The 21010-nt window shown below is 32.1% G+C and overlaps 2 protein-coding genes across 2 annotated transcripts; both read right to left on the minus strand.

The window, feature by feature from the left end:
- Positions 1 to 426: 426 nt before the first annotated feature.
- LOC119602175 lies at positions 427 to 2358 on the minus strand. Its single transcript, XM_037953548.1, has 3 exons — positions 2145 to 2358; positions 1993 to 2080; positions 427 to 1930 (listed from the first exon to the last, which is right to left on the minus strand). The coding sequence occupies exons 1-3, from the start codon at positions 2193 to 2195 to the stop codon at positions 597 to 599; spliced, it is 1473 nt and encodes a 490-aa protein (XP_037809476.1). The 5' UTR covers positions 2196 to 2358; the 3' UTR covers positions 427 to 596.
- Positions 2359 to 8304: 5946 nt separating this feature from the next.
- On the minus strand, positions 8305 to 8953 carry LOC119602164. The gene has a single exon (XM_037953530.1). It carries the CDS (start codon positions 8917 to 8919, stop codon positions 8305 to 8307), a length of 615 nt encoding a protein of 204 aa, XP_037809458.1. The 5' UTR covers positions 8920 to 8953.
- Positions 8954 to 21010: the final 12057 nt, after the last annotated feature.

Here is a 21010-nt window from a genome sequence, read left to right on the forward strand (position 1 = left end):
GAAAGAAATTTTGATTTGAGACCTGTGATTCCTTCACATATCTAAGCAATTTTGTAGAATTATGATCATGAGCTGTGAACAGATTTATGAGGCAGGCTTTTATTTGAAGTATTGGTTTCTCAACTTCTTCCCTTTTCCATGATCGTGTGTGATCATTTATATTTTCAATAAATCTTTAAAGATTTTTACGAAAATTCGGTTTTTGCTTACTAGAACAGAAAGAAGAGTTTTATAACTGTTTCAGCAGTTTCGGTTCAGATTGCACCGATCCTCATATAAGTATTTAAATAACTTAGGGAAACTATGGAAAATCCTTGTATTGTCTTCTAGGGATTTAATATGACTGCATACAGCTACCACTATTGATGTGATATTTCATATCTGGAATATCTATTAAGAGTGAGCATATTTCCATCAAATGACCAATTTATGTTTTTTAATAATTTATTAAAAAAAACTCCTTCACGTTTTTACAAATTTAAAAGATTTTTAACATTTAAGCCTAAATCATTCAAAAACATCACAAGGATAAAAAACATTATAAATCTTTACATAAGAAATGAGATTGGAAAAATCACATAGACCAAGTTAAAATATCAATATTTTTTCGTACTAAAGAAATCGGCACGATTATAACGATATGAAGGATAGCTATTTTTATTCTGCACTTGAGCTCTTACAGCTGCAATGGGAGAAATCGTGGGTAGGGCATTTGAGTTAGGAGCACTTAAATTCAGACTGGGTAACTTATTAATAGGGATTGTACTAGGTTTTATGGTCTTCGAAATGGGCTCTAGAGTTTTGGTATTTTCCTTTTTGGTGTTTATTCTATTTTCATAACTTTGGTGGATATTAGATTGAAGTTTTTCGCTAGTAGTAGTTTCTCCTTGATTACTTAAAGTGGGAGAAGATTTGGAAACATGTTTTAATCCCCGTTTAGCTTTATGACTACTTTCACTTAATTCACTGAGTTTTGGATCAATTGGTCTAAGAAATACTCTTGTACTATCACCAAAGCATTCATCGTTTTCCGTTTCTGGTGCCGAAGGTGACTCAATCAAACCCAATTTCTTCATACGATTACGTCGATGTTTTTCATGTAATTCCGTTTTCTTGCGATCATGTTGGGCCGTAAACAACTCATTTGGTGGCTTAGGATGTTTCATTTGAGCCATGCGTTGAACATTAACGCGTGCATATTCTCTATGTTCCGGAGTAAGTCTAGTTCTTTTCATATTACGCTCTAACGAGGAACTAACATTTTTTATAGGTGAATCTTTGGGACTATTAATTCTAAATCTGCTTAACGAAGGCGGATGATTCCAAACATCAAAACGATTACGTTCCACTTGTTTTAAATTACTTTTCTTTGCTACCTTACATCTCATGGCCGCATCAATATGCATGAGATCGTTTTGTATGTTTGTACTGATCTTAATGGCATCTGGTATGGAACCCAAATTAGCTTCCAACTGTTGATTACGTACGGGCATTAAATAGCGTGCATAGGTGGGCTCCAACTGGCTGGTATGGAAAGATCTAATTAGATAATTGATGGGCGTTGGGAAATTTTGTCTTTGCCGTCTTCTTTCATCATAACGCCGAAAGAGGCTAGAACGTGAACTACTGGCACTAGAACCAAAACGTCTCGATTTATAGATTTTATAATTGGGACTTTTCAACAGACGTTTGTTGGTCATTAAGTTAGCTCCTGCAAATTTACTGGCCATTTGTTGATTGTTTTTATTGCTGTTCTTCAAAGTCTGCACTAAACTATTGTTTTGCTGTTTCAGCTTAGTGGTGGATCTTTTCACAAAACCATTAGTAGGTGTTATGGTATTTAAAGTGGTGTTACGTTCTTGGCTTTTATAGGTACGTAAGGGTCCTTTATTCTCCGTTCTGGGCGTAGAAACTTTGGCAATTTTGGTACCTTAAATTAAAAGCACAGTTGTTAATTATATTCTTTATAAATTTCCTTTATATTAATATTACTTTTATTGAAACTAGCCGGCATTTGTTTATAGATCTTCTGTATACAAGTGTTGACAATTTGATTGGTCTTCTTGGACAGCATCCAGGGCTAAAATTACCAAAAATTGTTTTTGTTTTTAAATTGAAAATGTTTGTGTTATTATATGCTCTACCTTTAGATTGATATTGGATTGCACAATTTTATTTATATTTGTACTGGTCATTGTTGTATTTATTTTTATACGTTTTTTCCCCTCTTTTAAAATTGCTTTAAATTTTGTTGTGTTTTTGCTGACAACACAATAATATATTACACAAATAAATATAAAATTTTAACAAATTATTTTAAATTTAAATTGAATATTTAAAAAAAAAACTCAAATTTTGATTTTTGTTTAATCAAAAAAACCAACGGGTAAATTAATTTATTTTTATACCCAAATGGATTCTCTCCGAACACAAAGTAGTTTTTAATGATTTCATTAAAATATTTTTTTTTTTTTGGAATTGGATTTAGAAAAACTACGCAACAAGATAAATGAAATGTGCAAATTTCAATTTGTTATAATATAACAGTGTGTAACAGTAAGGGAACTAACGGTAAGAAAGACTAAATTTACAAATCCGCTCTTTAAAATTCTTCTATAGACTAACTGCCTTATTCATAACATTTTATCAAAGGTTTATAGAACAAATTTTGTAAAAAAGTTTGCCTTATTTCAATTGAATTAAATGTTAAGATTTTTTGTAATTTAACTGTAACCTTACTTTTCTTAAAAATCTCGTTCAACCTTTTTTGTAAACATCTTTATTGCGATAGCCATCGACATGCGACGCCGCCTATTGACGACTTTTTCATTTATGTCATTTTAACGAAATTTCTTGTCGTTTATTGCTATTCATTCATCTTGACTCTCATCATCATGATGGTTATTCGATTTTGTTGCACACTGTACCCACAGAGCTCGTTCATTATAGTCTCTACTATGAATGATAACAAAATTTAGGTATATAAGTTTTTCATTTCGTTTAGAGTTAGAGTAGAGTTAGAGTAGTGTAGAGTAGAGTAGAGTAGAGTAGAGTAGAGTAGAGTAGAGTAGAGTAGAGTAGAGTAGAATAGAATAGAGTAGAGTAGAGTAGAGTAGAGTAGAGTAGAGTAGAGTAGAGTAGAGTAGAGTAGAGTAGAGTAGAGTAGAGTAGAGAGTAGAGTAGAGTGAGTAGTAGAGTAGAGTAGAGTAGAGTAGAGTAGAGTAGAGTAGGTAGTAGAGTAGTAGAGTAGATAGAGTAGAGTAGAGTAGAGTAGAGTAGAGTTAGAGTAGAGTAGAGTAGAGTAGAGTAGAGTAGAGTAGAGTAGAGTAGAGTAGAGTAGAGTAGAGTAGAGTAGAGTAGAGTAGAGTAGAGTAGAGTTAGAGTAGAGTTAGAGTAGAGTAGAGTAGAGTAGAGTAGAGTTAGAGTAGAGTTAGAGTAGAGTAGAGTAGAGTAGAGTTAGAGTAGAGTTAGAGTAGAGTTAGAGTAGAGTTAGAGTAGAGTAGAGTAGAGTTAGAGTAGAGTTAGAGTAGAGTTAGAGTAGAGTTAGAGTAGAGTAGAGTAGAGTTAGAGTAGAGTAGAGTAGAGTTAGAGTAGAGTTAGAGTAGAGTTAGAGTAGAGTTAGAGTAGAGTTAGAGTAGAGTAGAGTAGAGTTAGAGTAGAGTTAGAGTAGAGTTAGAGTAGAGTTAGAGTAGAGTTAGAGTAGAGTTAGAGTAGAGTTAGAGTAGAGTTAGAGTAGAGTTAGAGTAGAGTTAGAGTAGAGTTAGAGTAGAGTTAGAGTAGAGTTAGAGTAGAGTAGAGTAGAGTTAGAGTAGAGTTAGAGTAGAGTTAGAGTGAGTAGAGTTAGAGTGGAGTAGAGTGGAGTAGAGTAGAGTAGAGTAGAGTAGAGTAGAGTAGAGTAGAGTAGAGTAGAGTAGAGTAGTAGAGTAGAGTAGAGTAGAGTAGAGTAGAGTAGAGTAGAGAGTAGAGTAGAGTAGAGTAGAGTAGAGTAGAGTAGAGTAGAGTAGAGTAGAGTAGAGTAGAGTAGAGTAGAATAGAATAGAATAGATAGATAGAATAGAATAGAATAGAATAGAATAGAATAGAATAGAATAGAATAGAATAGAATAGAGTAGAGTTAGGTAGAGTTAGAGTAGAGTTAGAGTAGAGTTAGAGTAGAGTTAGAGTAGAGTTAGAGTAGAGTTAGAGTAGAGTTAGAGTAGAGTTAGAGTAGAGTTAGAGTAGAGTTAGAGTAGAGTTAGAGTAGAGTTAGAGTAGAGTTAGAGTAGAGTTAGAGTAGAGTTAGAGTAGAGTTAGAGTAGAGTTAGAGTAGAGTTAGAGTAGAGTTAGAGTAGAGTTAGAGTAGAGTTAGAGTAGAGTTAGAGTAGAGTAGAGTTAGAGTAGAGTTAGAGTAGAGTTAGAGTAGAGTTAGAGTAGAGTTAGAGTAGAGTTAGAGTAGAGTTAGAGTAGAGTTAAAGTTCAGTTGAATTTGAATTGAGCTAGAGCTTACATAATCAATACCTCAATTAATTTATTCCAAATACACAAAAAGGGCTTTCAACATTCGTTATCACCTTTTAGATATTTACTAACTAATCTAAAAAAAATATTGTTGTTTCTGTGTCCATTGACGTATGAGTGATACATTTTTTTGTTGTTATTGTATTTTTTCGGCATTTTTGGTTGGATGGTTTTTGTTTTGTTTTGTAATTAATCTCCAGTACTCATACGATTTGTCGTCTCATAACCGTTTCCACTGTTTTTTGTTTTTATTTATATTTTTTCTATTTCACTTGCTTTCCCCGGTACAATCAACACACAATTTTATGTTGCCATAATTACAGACTCACCAAAAAAAGAACAACAACAACAATAATAATAAAAATAAAAACTACCATTGCCACACTGAAAATATTCGTATTTTATTCATAAATTTTCTATGTAGCAATTAAGAGTTTCTCCAGTTGCACTACGATACATGAATTATAAATGTTGGTTTTTTTTCGTTATTGTGTGTGTGTAAGTGTGAGTGTTTGAGTTTTATTCTGCTGCCAGGGATTATTGTGTAGATGGCCAGAAGGAAACAAATATTACAAAAACAAAAATATATCATAGAAATGTGGTTAAGTGTGTAAGTTGTTGTTTTTGTATTGTGTTTTTTGTTTTTAATTACTTCGCTACTTTAAATGGAATAAAATATAAATAAAAATGTTTCGATTATTAAACGTAAATGAAAAAATATAAAACTAAATATTTTGTCAAAGGAATTGTTTATTGAAATCTGTCAGTGCAATCAAGTGTTTTAGCCCAGAAATTAAATGATTCCCTATTTATGCAGTATTTTGAAAAATGTTCATATTATTATAAAAGTTTTAAGTTAAATTAGGTTACGCTATTATTTACTTTGTAAATTACTTATTATTACTTGCTTGTAGCTTAGTAAGCTGAATACTCAGTCAAATGGATAATACTTTGAAGCTTTTCTAAATCTGATGGTGGACAAGTATAGCTAGTAAACCTTCACATTTTTTCTTATACCTGCAATAAACAATTTTCATTCTTTAATTTCATTAGTTATCTGACTATTTCTTCGACCATGTTATACTTCGAAATTCTTTTAAGATATCACTTTGCAACTGACACTATGCAGGCAGTAAGACAACAGTCTTTGTACTTTCATTGTCCTTGATGCAACAATATTTAATTTTCCTTTTTTAATTATCACACTATTTGTTTAATAGATAAATTTTAAATACAAAAAAAAAAAAAGATAATCATTTATTGTTAAAGCTTTTAACATTCATTAAATTTACATTAATTTTTTCTATTTCGTTTAACACATTTTGAAGGATTTTTCAATCCTTAATGTTGTTTATTCTCCTGCATGATTTTCAAGATTTTCGTTCATTTTTTTTTCGGATTTTTATGTGCTTTATCTTGAATGTTGGGAATAAATTTTAGCTTTTTCTTGTCTTTGCTGTAGTTGTATCTTTTTCTGGCTGTCCATAATCTTTACAAATCAAGTGTCTGATTAAATGTTAACACCTTAAACACAGGTGTCTTTGGCAAATGATAAATTAATGATGACTCTGATGAGGGTTGAGCTTGAGTTTAGTCAATGAATAAAAGTGAGAGCTAGTGATGGTTGGTTGCATGGCTGGATGGAAAAATATATTGTACTTAAGATTACAAGCGATACAAAGAAAGTAAGACGAACAAAAAGTAAAAAGTAATTTAGTCCTAGTAAGTGTATGCAGTAGAATATATGTACATATATACTTGTGTACTTCTACTCCTATTAACATTGGCAGAGATTTAAATAGATGGGTTATTCTAAACAGGCAGAAATTTCATAAAATATCATGCAAGAACAATAGGTGAAAAATTGTTATTGTTTACAGCTCCAATTTCAAGATTGGTATGCACCTAATATGGTTTCCATAATTGCATTCCTTTAAAACTCTATTATAACCAGTCTACCTCTAAAAATTTTCAAGCCTTAACTTAACAAATGATATTCTTGAGTGTGTGTCTTTTTTTTTTTGTTCCTCCTTTCAAACCTATAAATATTTTAATAGTTTTTATCATCATCATAATGCGGCATTTAAGGAACCACAAAAAAAAGAAACATTAAATTCTATAAGATGAATATTTAAACAAATAGTCCTTAATTTAGATAAGAAAGCTAATGCTTCTTTTAAACACACATATAAAGATTTATTACACATACTTTAATATCATATCATTTGTATAGCGTTTTGTATATCATTATCGTTTCACATTAAATAGGCTGACTTTGCTAATTGATCTTACATACATACATACATGTACTCGATTGAGCCCCCAAAATGATGGTTATTAAAATTAATGATTAAATAATTTTTATGACTTGATGTCGAATCATTTAGATGGATGAAATTAGTCAAGCATCATCATCGTTAAATAAAATGCAATTAAGTATGTTTTTTTATGTAAATAGAGGTATTGTTGTGATAGCTAGAATAAACGTTAGGAAATTAATATGTAATTACTAATGAGGGAGAATAGTTATGGGGTGTTATATCATTTAACTTGTGGGACTGTTGAATTGAAAAATAACCACAATTTCTTTCAGAGTCTACTCTAAATAAATACAATTCCTGTCTGTCTCTACTCTACTCTAAATATGACTTACTCCAATTCTACTGCTAACTCTAACTCTACTCTAACTCTACTCTAAATCACTCTACTCTAACTCTACTCTAACTCTACTTCTACTCTACTCTACTCTACTCTTAACTCTAACGCTAACTCTAACTCTACCTCTACTAACTCTACTCTAACTCCTACTCTAACTCTTACTCTAACTCTACTCTAACCTCTACTCTAACTCCTACTCTAACTCTACTCTAACTCCTAATCGAACTCTACTCCTAACTCTACTCTAACTCTACTCTAACTCTACTCTAACTCTACTCCTAACTCTACTCTAACGCTACTCTAACTCTACTCTACTCTACTCTAACTCTACTCTAACTCTACTCTAACTCCTACTCAAACTCTACTGCTAACTCTACTCAAACTCTACTCTAACTCTACTCAACTCTACTCTAACTCTACTCCACTCCGCACTCTACTCTAACTCTAACTCTAACTCCTAACTCTACTCTAACTCCTACTCTAACTCTACTTCTACTCAACTCTACTCCAACTCTACTCTAACTCTACTCTAACTCTACTCTAACTCTACTCTAACTCTACTCTCACTCTAACTCTACTCTAACTCTTAACTCTACTCCAACTCTACCAGAACATAACTCTACTCAACTGTATTCTACCCTAACTCTTCCCTAACTTCTTCACTAATTCATTTTCCCCATTTGATTATTTTTTCTTAAGTAAAATTTACGATTACTAAACCAATCTAATTGATCGATTAATTTTTTTACGTGTTTTTTTCAAATTTCTTCGTAAGTAAAATTTTATGTTATTGATCTAGGAATACATTTCTCTCCAGTCAGTTTTTTTAATAAGTCTTTCTTTCGGATTGATCAACACATTTATTTTGAATAAAGTTGTTGATAATAGATCTGATCGATCGTATTTTATATTTATTAAAATTTTTAGTTCCCAGATTGATCAAAGTTTCATCTTAATTATTTGATCAATTCTGAAAGAAATTTACATTTTAGTTAAATTTTCGATCGCTTCCCAATAATGAACTTTTTACGTTATCTTCTATAACATTGCTTGATAATAAGTTGCTTGCATATTGCAGGAAAAATATTTTTTCTTTAATATGTAGATTTTTTATTATCGTTAAATTAATTAAATAAAAATTTAAAATTTTCATTTTAAAAATTGGGAGCCCTTCACCACCAATCTCCTTGGCTTGGAATTCCTTACATCTTCTTCACTGTCCTCTGCAAAAGGTGCATGAACATCGGGATCCAACGGAAATAGTTGTCTTAAGTCCGCTATTTTAGTAATACCATCCATATAATTCTTATACTCTTCAGTTTCTTTAAGTTCATGACGTCTATTGCGTACCAAAGGCGTGTGAATATGAGAAAAGGGTGATTTAGCTCTGCGTACATTCAGAGAACGCAATGAACAAACTTGCTGAAATGATGGATACGCAGTTTTTGTTGCTTGCGTATGATGCCAGGAGTTGCTGAAAACTGTTGTTGAATTTTTAAAACCCCAATCTGCATAAGCGTAAGGCTGTGAAGAATTTAAGGTTGCCGTAAGTAATGGGGTTTTCTTAGTTGTAATTTCACTTTTAAGCTCCCATTTAATATGACTTTCGTTCAACATTGCACTTGTATTATTTTCCTTAATTTTGTGTTGTTCCTCTGTTTGCAATTTATTGGTTTCTAGTTCATGAAATATAAAGGAATAAATTCCATCTCTGCGCTCCAATTCCATAAGTAATAATTCATCATCATTTGGTAATACGTCCATTAATTTGAAACTGAATTATATGCGTCTAAGTTGAACTGTATTGTCTGGGAATTTTAAGTAAACTGTAATGATCTTATACGTTCATTTGTTTGAATCTTACGTGCAAATAGTGTGTGTTTGTATACAGTTGGCATTCTTTTTAGTTTTTTAACTGAAGGGGGAAGGGGGGAGGAGGGGAAGAAAAAGAGAGGCACAGGAAGAGAAAAGAGAGGGGGGAAAGGGCAAGGGACAGGAGGGGGGAGGCAGGGAGAGAGGCGGGAAGGGGAGAGGGGCCGAGGGAAGGGGGGGACAAAAGGGGAGAACAAAAGGACGCGAACGCGACGCGAACGGAAGCGAACGCGACGCGAACGCGACGCGAACGCGACGCGACGCGACGCGAACGCGACGCGAACGCGACGCGAACGCGACGAAACGAACGCGACCGACGCGAACGACGCGAACGCGACGCGAACGCGACGCGAACGCGACGCGAACGCGACGCGAACGCGACGCGAACGCGACGCGAACGCGACGCGAAACGCGACGCGAACGCGACGCGAACGCGACGCGAACGCGACGCGAACGCGACGCGAACGCGACGCGAACGCGACGCGAACGCGACGCGAACGCGACGCGAACGCGACGCGAACGAGACGCGAACGCTACGCGAACGCTACTACTCTATAACTCTACTCTAACTCTACTCTAACTCTACTCTAACTCTACTCTAACTCGACTCTAACTCTACTCTACTCTAACCCTACTCTAACTCTATTCTAACTCTACTCTAACTCTACTATAACTCTACTCTAACTCCACTCTAACTCCACTCTACTCTAATTATAATCTAACTTTGCTGCAACATACATAACGAATGCAGTTGCATAAACTTTAATTAATTTCATAAAACTGCTCTTAATTCTTACAAAACTGTTGTAATAAATTTTGCAAAAAATATTTATTTATATAAATTGTAAATATTTTTATTAAAAAAAACATTAAACAAATAAAATAATTATGAATGTTTATTTTTTCTTTGTGATAAAATAAATACTATAAATGTTTGCATTGACGAAGTTTCAGCACCTTCAGCGCCATAGAAAGAGAAGGAGAGAGGCAATGGGTACGAGAATGTAAACAACCTGCGACCACACACTGCAATACGAAATGGAAACAATGACCCTTTTCTTTCCATCTCCTCTTCCCCTACAAAAGGGAATTTTGACAATAAAATACAAAATTCTTAATGGTTGTCTAAACATTTAATGGTTGTTGTTGTAGTGAGACTTAGAGTATCATCTGGTTGTTTGTAGCTTTTGGTTTCAACAATTTATTAATGAAATGAGGAATGACTGAAAAAAACAGAAGCCTTTAAATGGCCTCAGTAAAATAAAAGTCGTAAATTTTGACTAAGAAAACCCATCAACATGCTGACGATAATGTGTCTAATATGGTTGGTTGCTTGGTTGACTGGCTGGCTGCTATCAAAATGGTTTGGGAAAGGAAAATAAGAACTAAAAGACCTGTAAACTGGCCATAAATTCAAACGGTAGATGTTTAGTGTGTGTTAAAGTGTGTTTTTAATAATGTTAGTAAATGTGTCAGTGTGTTTGTTTCAGGTGTAACAAACTGTTGATTGCCATTTGTTCATTTATTATAAAATCCCATTTCAACAATACAAAATACATAAAAACTGTTACAGAGAGGAAAAAAACAAGCACACAATAAATTAATTACATTCCCTGGAACAAAATATTTGCACGCTTTTATGTGCAATTAGAAAACAAAGTAATACAGTGGAACATCGGTTCTAGGGAAATACAACAAAAATGAAATGCTACGCTAGTCAATCTATTGTGTTTTTCAAAAAACTTACATAGAATTCCTGCTAATTTGTGTAAAGTTTTTTCAACTTTCTGTAATGATATCATTAACTTTACAATGTTATTCATTGGAAATCATTGAACGTTTCAATTAAATAAAACAAAATCCATTTCATCACATTCTCTTTATCTGAGAAATAGTTTTGTAGAATAGTAAACGACCAACTGCGTTATACATCTTCTTTCCTGCATCTAGTCTTGGCAAAGCTAGATACGATTTAGAGTATTAGAATAGTTAGTGATATAGCAGTACTTAATAGTGTTTTCACTGTTCACATTAATTCACTGTTGAAAGCTCGACATTGTGTGTTGTTTACATACAGAAAAGAGAATTCTATAAAGGTGAATATCTACACGTTCCGTACACAGTTGGCCATAAACCCCTGCATATACACATACTCTTACACACATCTAAGAGAACAAAAAAATATAGAAATAACACATTACTCACATGTATCAAAGTATGTATGGACGAAGAACGAGGGTTTTACAATTAGTTCAGTTCTAGTTCTAGTTCAGTTCTAGTTCAGTTCTAGTACAGTTCTAGTTCAGTTCTAGTTCAGTTCTAGTTCAGTTCTAGTTCAGTTCTAGTTCAGTTCTAGTTCAGTTCTAGTTCAGTTCTAGTTCAGTTCTAGTTTCAGTTCTAGTTCAGTTCTAGTTCAGTTCTAGTTCAGTTCTAGTTCAGTTCTAGTTCAGTTCTAGTTCAGTTCTAGTTCAGTTCTAGTTCAGTTCTAGTTCAGTCTAGTTCAGTTCTAGTTCAGTTCTAGTTCAGTTTCAGTTTCTAGTTCAGTTCTAGTTCAGTTCTAGTTCAGTTCTAGTTCAGTTCTAGTTAGTTCTAGTTCAGTTCTAGTTCAGTTTCAGTTCTAGTTCAGTTCTAGTTCAGTTCTAGTTCAGTTTCTAGTTCAGTTCTAGTTCAGTTCTAGTTCAGTTCTAGTTCAGTTCTAGTTCAGTCTAGTTCAGTTCTAGTTCAGTTCTAGTTCAGTTCTAGTTCAGTTTCTAGTTCAGTTCTAGTTCAGTTCTAGTTCAGTTCTAGTTCAGTTCTAGTTCAGTTCTAGTTCAGTTCTAGTTCAGTTCTAGTTCAGTTCTAGTTCAGTTCTAGTTCAGTTCTAGTTCAGTTCTAGTTCAGTTCTAGTTCAGTTCTAGTTCAGTTCTAGTTCAGTTCTAGTTCAGTTCTAGTTCAGTTCTAGTTCAGTTCTAGTTCAGTTCTAGTTCAGTTCTAGTTCAGTTCTAGTTCAGTTCTAGTTCAGTTCTAGTTCAGTTCAGTTCTAGTTCAGTTCTAGTTCAGTTCTAGTTCAGTTCTAGTTCAGTTCTAGTTCAGTAGTTCTAGTTCAGTTCTAGTTCAGTTCTAGTTCAGTTCTAGTTCAGTTCTAGTTCAGTTCAGTTCTAGTTCAGTTCTAGTTCAGTTCTAGTTCAGTTCTAGTTCAGTTCTAGTTCAGTTCTAGTTCAGTTCTAGTTCAGTTCTAGTTCAGTTCTAGTTCAGTTCTAGTTCAGTTCTAGTTCAGTTCTAGTTCAGTTCTAGTTCAGTTCTAGTTCAGTTCTAGTTCAGTTCTAGTTCAGTTCTAGTTCAGTTCTAGTTCAGTTCTAGTTCAGTTCTAGTTCAGTTCTAGTTCAGTTCTAGTTCAGTTCTAGTTCAGTTCTAGTTCAGTTCTAGTTCAGTTCTAGTTCAGTTCTAGTTCAGTTCTAGTTCAGTTCTAGTTCAGTTCTAGTTCAGTTCTAGTTCAGTTCTAGTTCAGTTCTAGTTCAGTTCTAGTTCAGTTCTAGTTCAGTTCTAGTTCCAGTTCAGTTCTATTTCAGTTCTAGGTTAATTCTAGTTTAGTTCTAGTTCAGTTTTAGTTGGCAGACCAAAAACAGCCACGCACATCCCTCTTAAGTGTTTACACATACATATTTATGTATACGTACATTTAATGCATTGTATACACATGAATTGTTCCTATGTACAATGTACATACATACATACAAAAGTACACAACCTTTTGTGTATGTATGCATATATGTGATTTACATGTGTATGTATGTGTGTATGTGCATGTGTTTTATACTGCCATTATTTTTGCTAACGTGCGATTTTAGTGTTAATTATGCACTTTAGCTTACCGCATTGTTATTTCATTATACAAGTACGTTTGTGTAAGTCAGTATGTATACATCCATATATACATATTTATACATACAGTGTTTCTACACATACTTCCATACATGTACAGAACACATTCACACTAACAAACAAACGTATAAACATTCCATATACATAATAATTGCATTAGATGAAAGTTTGTATATTAACAACTACGAGTACAACAGCAGCAACTAAAATTGAGAAGGACAAAAGGAAATGTTTTCCAAGTACTCACAGGCTCTTGTATCTTTTTTGTTTTGTTTTGTTCTGTGTGTGTGAATTTTTAACGCTGCATGTTTTGAGAATCATTGGAATTTATTGTAATTTTAATTATTTTGAACTTGATTTTTGGGTTGTTAACAATAAAAGAAGTGTTGGCAAAAAATTTATGAACAAAATTTTAAGAATTTTTCTTGCACTTTAGGTATTTGTTATTTTATTGTTACATAGACACATATTTATATACATATATGTACGTATGTATATATATATAAATATTAACACACACAAGTCTATACTTGTTTACGTGTGAATGTTTCTTATACAAAAAAGGATAATTATAAGGCCTGTAGTAGTTGGTTGTGGCAAAAAATAATGCTTCAACTAACAAACAGCTGTTGTCCCTGAGTGACATAAAAAAATCATTTAAACTTTTTTAAAGTTAAATGTCATCGCACTGCAGTATATAATTGAGTTGAACTTTATTTTAATATTTAATTTAAATTAGCAATGCTATAGTTATGAACCTTTCGAAAATAGCTTTTTAGAGAGTTAATATAGTTTTTAGTTCTTACTTGGAGCTTTAAAGCCTTCAATTTGGTTTAAGACGATCCTTAAGAAAGTTTTGAACTTTAAAGCGATCTTTTTCTTTTATGATCAGCGATTCATTTCTAGCTTTAAAGCGATCTATTTTCTTTATGAAGTTTTAAGTTTAGTTTTCAGTTTAAACTTTATGTCGATCTAATTCCTTAAGGAAATATTGAGCTTTAAAGTATCACTTCCAAATCCACTCTCGTTTATACGTAAATAAAACAAATAAGTTTTAATAATAATTTCTAATAAAAAATTATTTTGATTACAGTTCCTAAATTTAATACAAATCCTTTAACGAAACCACATTAATGACAAGAGGATAAAAGTTATTGAAATGAAAAGCGAAAGTCCTTGTTTTGCATAAGGAATAAGGAATTTGTATATAAATATTTTAAGAAACAATTTTGTGAACAAAACTCAAGAAAAACACTCTACAAAAAAGTGAATCTACAAAAATAATGAGAGAAAAAGAACGAAGAAATAACAAAAATATTATTCTTCTTTGTAGCATTAAATCTTCATAGTTTGGTGTGATGCGTTGCGCTTCCGTTTTCCGGTTCCCTTTAGTTGTGCATTTTCTAATGTTACACTTTTCATTCATTCTGTTTTCATTTTTTTGTTGTCGCTCTAACATCATTCAGTCTTTCAGTGCTTACTCTTCTTTGGCTCCTAAGTGCAGCAGCAGGATGTGCATTTAATGCTGCTGCAGCTACATTTGCCACAGAAGAAAAACTTTTTCGTCTCACACACGCACACAGCTACATATTTATATCTATCCATCTTTTAGTCATATACTTAAGGTACTCTAATAACCTTGGAAGTATGTATCTTTTGTTAAGGTTGTTTCTTGTTCTTGTAAGATGCCTTTGTTGTTTTCCTAATTGTTGTTGTTGTTGTCTAAGTAATAGATATTAAAGGGAGAATAGACATCTTGCATATACTTACACATACACTTGAGAATGTGAAATTGCAAAATAAAGCACTGCCAGCATTTTAACAGTTAATGAATCTCCTTAATAGTATTATTTTCACCTACATAACTTCTTCGGTGGAGAAGAAGTAAATTGTCCCTTTAGTTTTAGAACTGTACCTCAGAATATATGAAAAACCCATAAAATTTCCCAATAGATTGATACAATTACCCCAAACTGCTGGGTTTATATAGTTGCAATGCGAAATGTGTGTAAAAATGTGGGAGAGACATTCACATACATATTCGATTGTGAGCGAATGTGAGTGCGTGAGTATGATTGGGTGTAATTTTGATTTTCATGGTCACATATACATATGTATGTATGTGTGATTTATATTTAAAATTTACTTACAAAAACACATACACAAACTTGCATACAAACTCAAAGGAGAAAAAAAATATGAAAAATGAAGAAAAAGTTGTTTCCTTTAGTTTTCTTAGCTCAACTTCAAGTTTGAAAGATTTTTGTTTTTTTTTCTGGTTCGTTTTCCTTCATACGATTGACATTGTTTTGATAAGCAGTTGTAATAACAAGAAGTTAACGAGGGTTGGACAAAATACTCTTCTTCCGAAATATTTTCTATACAAAAGTTGCCTCTGTTAAGAGTATTTTTTCTACCTCTGTTAAGAGTGTGTTTTCTATAGAAAAGTTGTCTCTATTAAGAGTGTGTTTTCTATAGAAAAGTTGTCTCTGTTAAGAGTGTGTTTTCTATAGAAAAGTTGTCTCTGTTAAGAGTATCTTTTCTATAAAAAAGTTGTCTCTGTTAAGAGTATGTTTTCTATGGAAAAGTTGTCTCTGTTAAGAGTAAGTTTCCTATAGAAAAGTTGTCTCTGTTAAGAGTCAGTTTTCTATAGAAAAGTTGTCTCTGTTAAGAGTAAGTTTTCTATAGAAAAGTTGTCTCTGTTAAGAGTAGCTTTTCTATAGAAAAGTTGTCTCTGTTAAGAGTAGCTTTTCTATAGAAAAGTTGTCTCTGTTAAGAGTAGCTTTTCTATAGAAAAGTTGTCTCTGTTAAGAGTAGCTTTTCTATAGAAAAGTTGTCTCTGTTAAGAGTAGCTTTTCTATAGAAAAGTTGTCTCTGTTAAGAGTAGCTTTTCTATAGAAAAGTTGTCTCTGTTAAGAGTAAGTTTTCTATAAAAAAGTTGTCTCTGTTAAGAGTTACTTTTCTATAGAAAAGTAGTCTCTGTTAAGAGTAACTTTTCAACAGAAATGCCTCTGATACTCTTAAATCTTTTCTATAGAAAAGTTGTTCTAGAAAGAGACAAATGTTATCTCCGTGAAGAGTATTTTTTTAATAATTTATTTTTCTGTTTAGAGGTTCGTTTTTAAAGAGAATATTTATGTTTTGAGCAACCTTCCAATGAAAGTTTGTCTCTGTTAAGAGTTTCTCTTATCTCAGTTAAAAGTTACATTCCACCCTCGTATATTAAATTCTTAACAAAAATATTCTTTACTTTGGAGAATATTTATCAAAAATAGTTAGTGTCACTTAAGTTTTGGTATTCTTGTTTTGATCTTGTTGTCTTAATTTGTAAAAAATAATCCATGGTGTCACAATTTTCTCGATAATTTGTATAATATTTTGAAATGCAATAAAAAATAGAAAAAAGTTGAAAAGGGCAATTTTCAGTTACAGTTAAGTAACCCATGAACAAACATGTTAACTCATTGATATGTAAGTGTACTTAAAGGTTACTCTTATGCCAAGATATATTTGAAGGGTGGCGGGTGTTTGAAATGTATGTGTTTGATAATATTTGGTGTTAATATAAAGATATCTGCTGTTTGGTTTTTCCTTTTTGCTTCGTTTTTTTTTTCATCCTTTGCTCTTAATGTTTATTTTAGTTGTTGTTTTTCGCCTCCTGTTGTACTACAAAATGTTGATGAGAGATTTGTGGTTTATTTCTCATTCCTGCTGTTGTTCTTGTTTTTGATGTTGTAACAACAATGTTTAATGGTTTTCAAGTTTTAGTTGTTTTTCTTAGGGTTGTGTTAATGTTGTTGGTGTTACATTACAACACATCAACAACATTATCTTTTACACTTACAGCAAGCAACCAACAAACTCACTTATACACTCACTCACTTACTTATACACTGTTAATGTAGATATCTTTTTAAATACAAGGAGTACTATCTGTTTGTTTTTACTTTTTTTCATGCCACAGGAAACGGAAGTTTTATAAACACACACATATGCATTCATCTTTATATGTATGTATATGATAATATTTGATTAAATGTAATAATGTCAAAAGTTGAAGATGTGAAGTTCGTACATGATGTTGTCTTGTCTTGTTTTGTGTTAAATTTTAATTTCCAAAAATGTTTTAATGTCTTGCATGTTGTTTCTGCATAGTTGTTGTTGTTATTGTTATTATTTTATATGTTACAAATAAAACTTTATCATATTGCAAAAATGTAGAAAAAAATATTTTAAAAACGAAGTAGGAAAACATATTGTGATAACAGTTCATAGTCTATTACTTTTCATGTACTTGTGTTGAGATTATTTTTGATTAAATATTAAAAATAATAAAATCTTAAAATTTAAAATAAGTTCGGTTGTATGCCTTAAGAAAAAGTGTTGTAAATAATCATAATCTTGTTTAATACTTCAGTTTATAAAATAAAAATTAAGGTCATATTTTTGTTTTAAAATGTAACTTATTTTTTAATAAAATTGTTTGTCTTTTAAATGACAAGAGAAGTTTTCTAGAGATAATTTGTATATTTTTAGAAAATTTTTCTCTAAAATAGAAAGGTTGTCTCTCGTTAAAGTATATTTTCTAAAGAAATGTTGTCTCTATTAAGAGGATCTTTTCTATAGAAAAGTTGCCTCTGTTAAGAGTTAAGAGTATCTTTTCTATAGAATAGTTGTCTCTGTTAAGAGCACTTTTCTATAGAAAAGTTGTCTCTGTTTAGAGCATCTAGTTCTAGTTCAGTTTAGTTCCAGTTCAGTTCCAGTTCAGTTCTAGTTCAGTTCTAGTTCAGTTCTAGTTCAGTTCTAGTTCAGTTCTAGTTCAGTTCTAGTTCAGTTCTAGTCAGTTCTAGTTCAGTTCTAGTTCAGTTCTAGTTCAGTTAGTTCGTAGTTCAGTTCTAGTTCAGTTCTAGTTCAGTTCTAGTTCAGTTCTAGTTCAGTTCTAGTTCAGTTCTAGTTCAGTTCTAGTTCAGTTCTAGTTCAGTTCTAGTTCAGTTCTAGTTCAGTTCTAGTTCAGTTCTAGTTCAGTTCTAGTCAGTTCTAGTTCAGTTCTAGTTCAGTTTCTAGTTCAGTGCTTAGTTCAGTTCTAGTTCAGTTCTAGTTCAGTTCTAGTTCAGTCTAGTTCAGTTCTAGTTCAGGTTCTAGTTCAGTTCTAGTTCAGTTCTAGTTCAGTTCTAGTTCAGTTCTTCTAGTTCAGTTCTAGTTCAGTTCTAGTTCAGTTCTAGTTCAGTTCTAGTTTCAGTTCTAGTTCAGTTCTAGTTCAGTTCTAGTTCAGTTAGTTCAGTTCTAGTTCAGTTCTAGTTCAGTTCTAGTTCAGTTCTAGTTCAGTTCTAGTTCAGTTCTAGTTCAGTTCTAGTTCAGTTCTAGTTCAGTTCTAGTTCAGTTCTAGTTCAGTTCTAGTTCAGTTCTAGTTCAGTTCTAGTTCAGTTCTAGTTCAGTTCTAGTTCAGTTCTAGTTCAGTTCTAGTTCAGTTCTAGTTCAGTTCTAGTTCAGTTCTAGTTCAGTTCTAGTTCAGTTCTAGTTCAGTTCTAGTTCAGTTCTAGTTCAGTTCTAGTTCAGCATCTTTGCTGTAGAAAAGTTGTCTCTGTTAAGAGCATCTTTTCTATAGAAAAGTTGTCTCTGTTAAGAGCATCTTTTCTATAGAAAAGTTGTCTCTGTTAAGAGCATCTTTTCTATAGAAAAGTTGTTTCTGTTAAGAGCATCTTTTCTATAGAAAAGTTGTCTCTGTTAAGAGCATCTTTTCTATAGAAAAGTTGTCTCTGTTAAGAGCATCTTTTCTATAGAAAAGTTGTCTCTGTTAAGAGCATCTTTTCTATAGAAAAGTTGTCTCTGTTAAGAGCATCTTTTCTATAGAAAAGTTGTCTCTGTTAAGAGCATCTTTTCTATAGAAAAGTTGTCTCTGTTAAGAGCATCTTTTCTATAGAAAAGTTGTCTCTGTTAAGAGCATCTTTTCTATAGAAAAGTTGTCTCTGTTAAGAGCGTCTTTTCTATAGAAAAGTTGTCTCTGTTAAGAGCGTCTTTTCTATAGAAAAGTTGTCTCTGTTAAGAGCATCTTTTCTATAGAAAAGTTGTCACTGTTAAGAGCATCTTTCTATAGAAAAGTTGTCTCTGTTAGGAGCATCTTTTCTATAGAAAAGTTGTCTCTGTTAAGAGCATCTTTTCTATAGAAAAGTTGTCTCTGTTAAGAGCATCTTTTCTATAGAAAAGTTGTCTCTGTTAAGAGCATCTTTTCTATAGAAAAGTTGTCTCTGTTAAGAGCATCTTTTCTATAGAAAAGTTGTCTCTGTTAAGATCATCTTTTCTATAGAAAAGTTGTCTCTGTTAAGAGCATCTTTTCTATAGAAAAGTTGTCTCTGTTAAGAGCACCTTTTCTATAGAAAAGTTGTCTCTGTTAAGAGCATCTTTTCTATAGAAAAGTTGTCTCTGTTAAGAGCATCTTTTCTATAGAAAAGTTGTCTCTGTTAAGAGCATCTTTTCTTTAGAAAAGTTGTCTCTGTTAAGAGCATCTTTTCTATAGAATAGTTGTCTCTGTTAAGAGCATCTTTTCTATAGAAAAGTTGTCTCTGTTAAGAGCATCTTTTCTATAGAAAAGTTGTGTCTGTTAAGAGTATCTTTTCTATAGAAAAGTTGTGTCTGTTAAGAGTATCTTTTCTATAGAGAAGCTGTGTCTGTTAAGAGCATTTTTTCGATAGAAAAGTTGTCTCTGTTAAGAGCATCTTTCTATAGAAAAGTTGTCTTTGTTAAGAGCATCTTTCTATAGAAAAGTTGTCTCTGTAAGAGCATCTTTTCTATAGAAAAGTTGTCCTTGTTAAGAGTATATTTTCAATAGATAATATTTACTTGTCGATTTCTTTCCTATTGGTTTTCCAATTTCCCAGGAAAAAAATAAATTTTTTAACGATTTATTAAACCACCACGTGGCAAACTATGTGCCATTTCATTGATTGATCGTTGAGGTTTAAAAACATGATGTTTAAAAATTTAATAAAAATCTGATTATTACACATGATGAGCAACAGCAGCAACAACAAACCAGTGAAAATCTGTACTTATGGTCAGCTTTTGAATAGACCTTAGTGTAACCGAGTTATAATTTAATTAAAAACACATATTAAATTTAATCCCCACCAAAGAGAGAAAGAGACCTAAAACCAGCAACTAAGCCTATTTATCTGCACACCACCAACACTAGGCTTTTGCACACAAACACACAGACATAGCTTAGCCAAATGTATACACATATGAAAGGATATGCATTTCCTCTTACACAAACAAACATTTATAAGGATACATAATAATTATTTTAATATATAAGTAAAATCATTTTAAAAAAATTATGTGCATGTATGTATGAACACTACATAGTAGGACTCATTCAAACAGTCATCAAGGTTTCCGGTTTAACTCAAACTAGAAATATTAAACATTAGACTGAATTGCCAGTAGTGTAATAAAAAAAAAGGGTTTCTAGTCTTTCTTCAAAATCAAATGTAGAGCTTCCTGAAAGCGTTTCAAAAACCTTTGTCTTATAGTTTATTTTTCCATAGCTTGTTTAAGGTCCTTGGAAGCTTTAATTTCTGATAATTTTTTTTAGCCACACTAATATTCCCCTATATCTAATAGAGTGTTTTACTGTGTATATTTACACACTTACACCACCTTTTATCCCTCCCATCAACCTCCTTTCCCTCTCATACATTTATAATTTCAACTGTTTCCGGTTGACTAGTAAAATGTTGTTCCTACATTTAGTTGTAGTTTTTCTAACATTTATTTTTGTGTTCTTCACACATTATGGATTTTAGTTAGAGCTGAATAAACTTAAAAAAAACTAAAATACACACTATAAAATTTGTTTTTAAAGTGCATGTTGTATGTTTAAATGTTCGGTTTTAGTATGTATGGGAATATAATTTCGCGTTTATAATAAAACATTTATGACTTCCTACTTTTATATGCAGCTAGAGTTTTAACTAGAAATATTTTTTATAATATTTTCCCTAAAGAATATTATTTTTTATTTTGGCAAGCAATAGGAAAAGAAAAACAAACCAAAAAATTGTATTTAAAAAATTGCTTAATATCCTACACACCGGAAGTTAAAAGTTAGTGAGAGTTAAAAGTT

The sequence above is a fragment of the Lucilia sericata genome, unplaced genomic scaffold (assembly GCF_015586225.1).
Source record: "Lucilia sericata isolate MDLA Ls3-8-SP2 unplaced genomic scaffold, ASM1558622v1 Contig000212F_arrow, whole genome shotgun sequence".
In the NCBI taxonomy this organism is placed as follows: domain Eukaryota; kingdom Metazoa; phylum Arthropoda; class Insecta; order Diptera; family Calliphoridae; genus Lucilia; species Lucilia sericata.

Bases quoted from the DNA above. Each gene is read 5' to 3' on its own strand.
- LOC119602175 (XM_037953548.1), bottom strand. From the start codon at position 2,195: ATGACCAGTACAAATATAAATAAAATTGTGCAATCCAATATCAATCTA. The intron at 2,081-2,144 runs GTAGAGCATATA...TGGTAATTTTAG, and splicing joins AATCCAATATCAATCTAAAG to CCCTGGATGCTGTCCAAGAA. The intron at 1,931-1,992 runs GTAATATTAATA...TTTTAATTTAAG, and splicing joins GCCGGCTAGTTTCAATAAAA to GTACCAAAATTGCCAAAGTT.
- LOC119602164 (XM_037953530.1), bottom strand. From the start codon at position 8,919: ATGGACGTATTACCAAATGATGATGAATTATTACTTATGGAATTGGAG.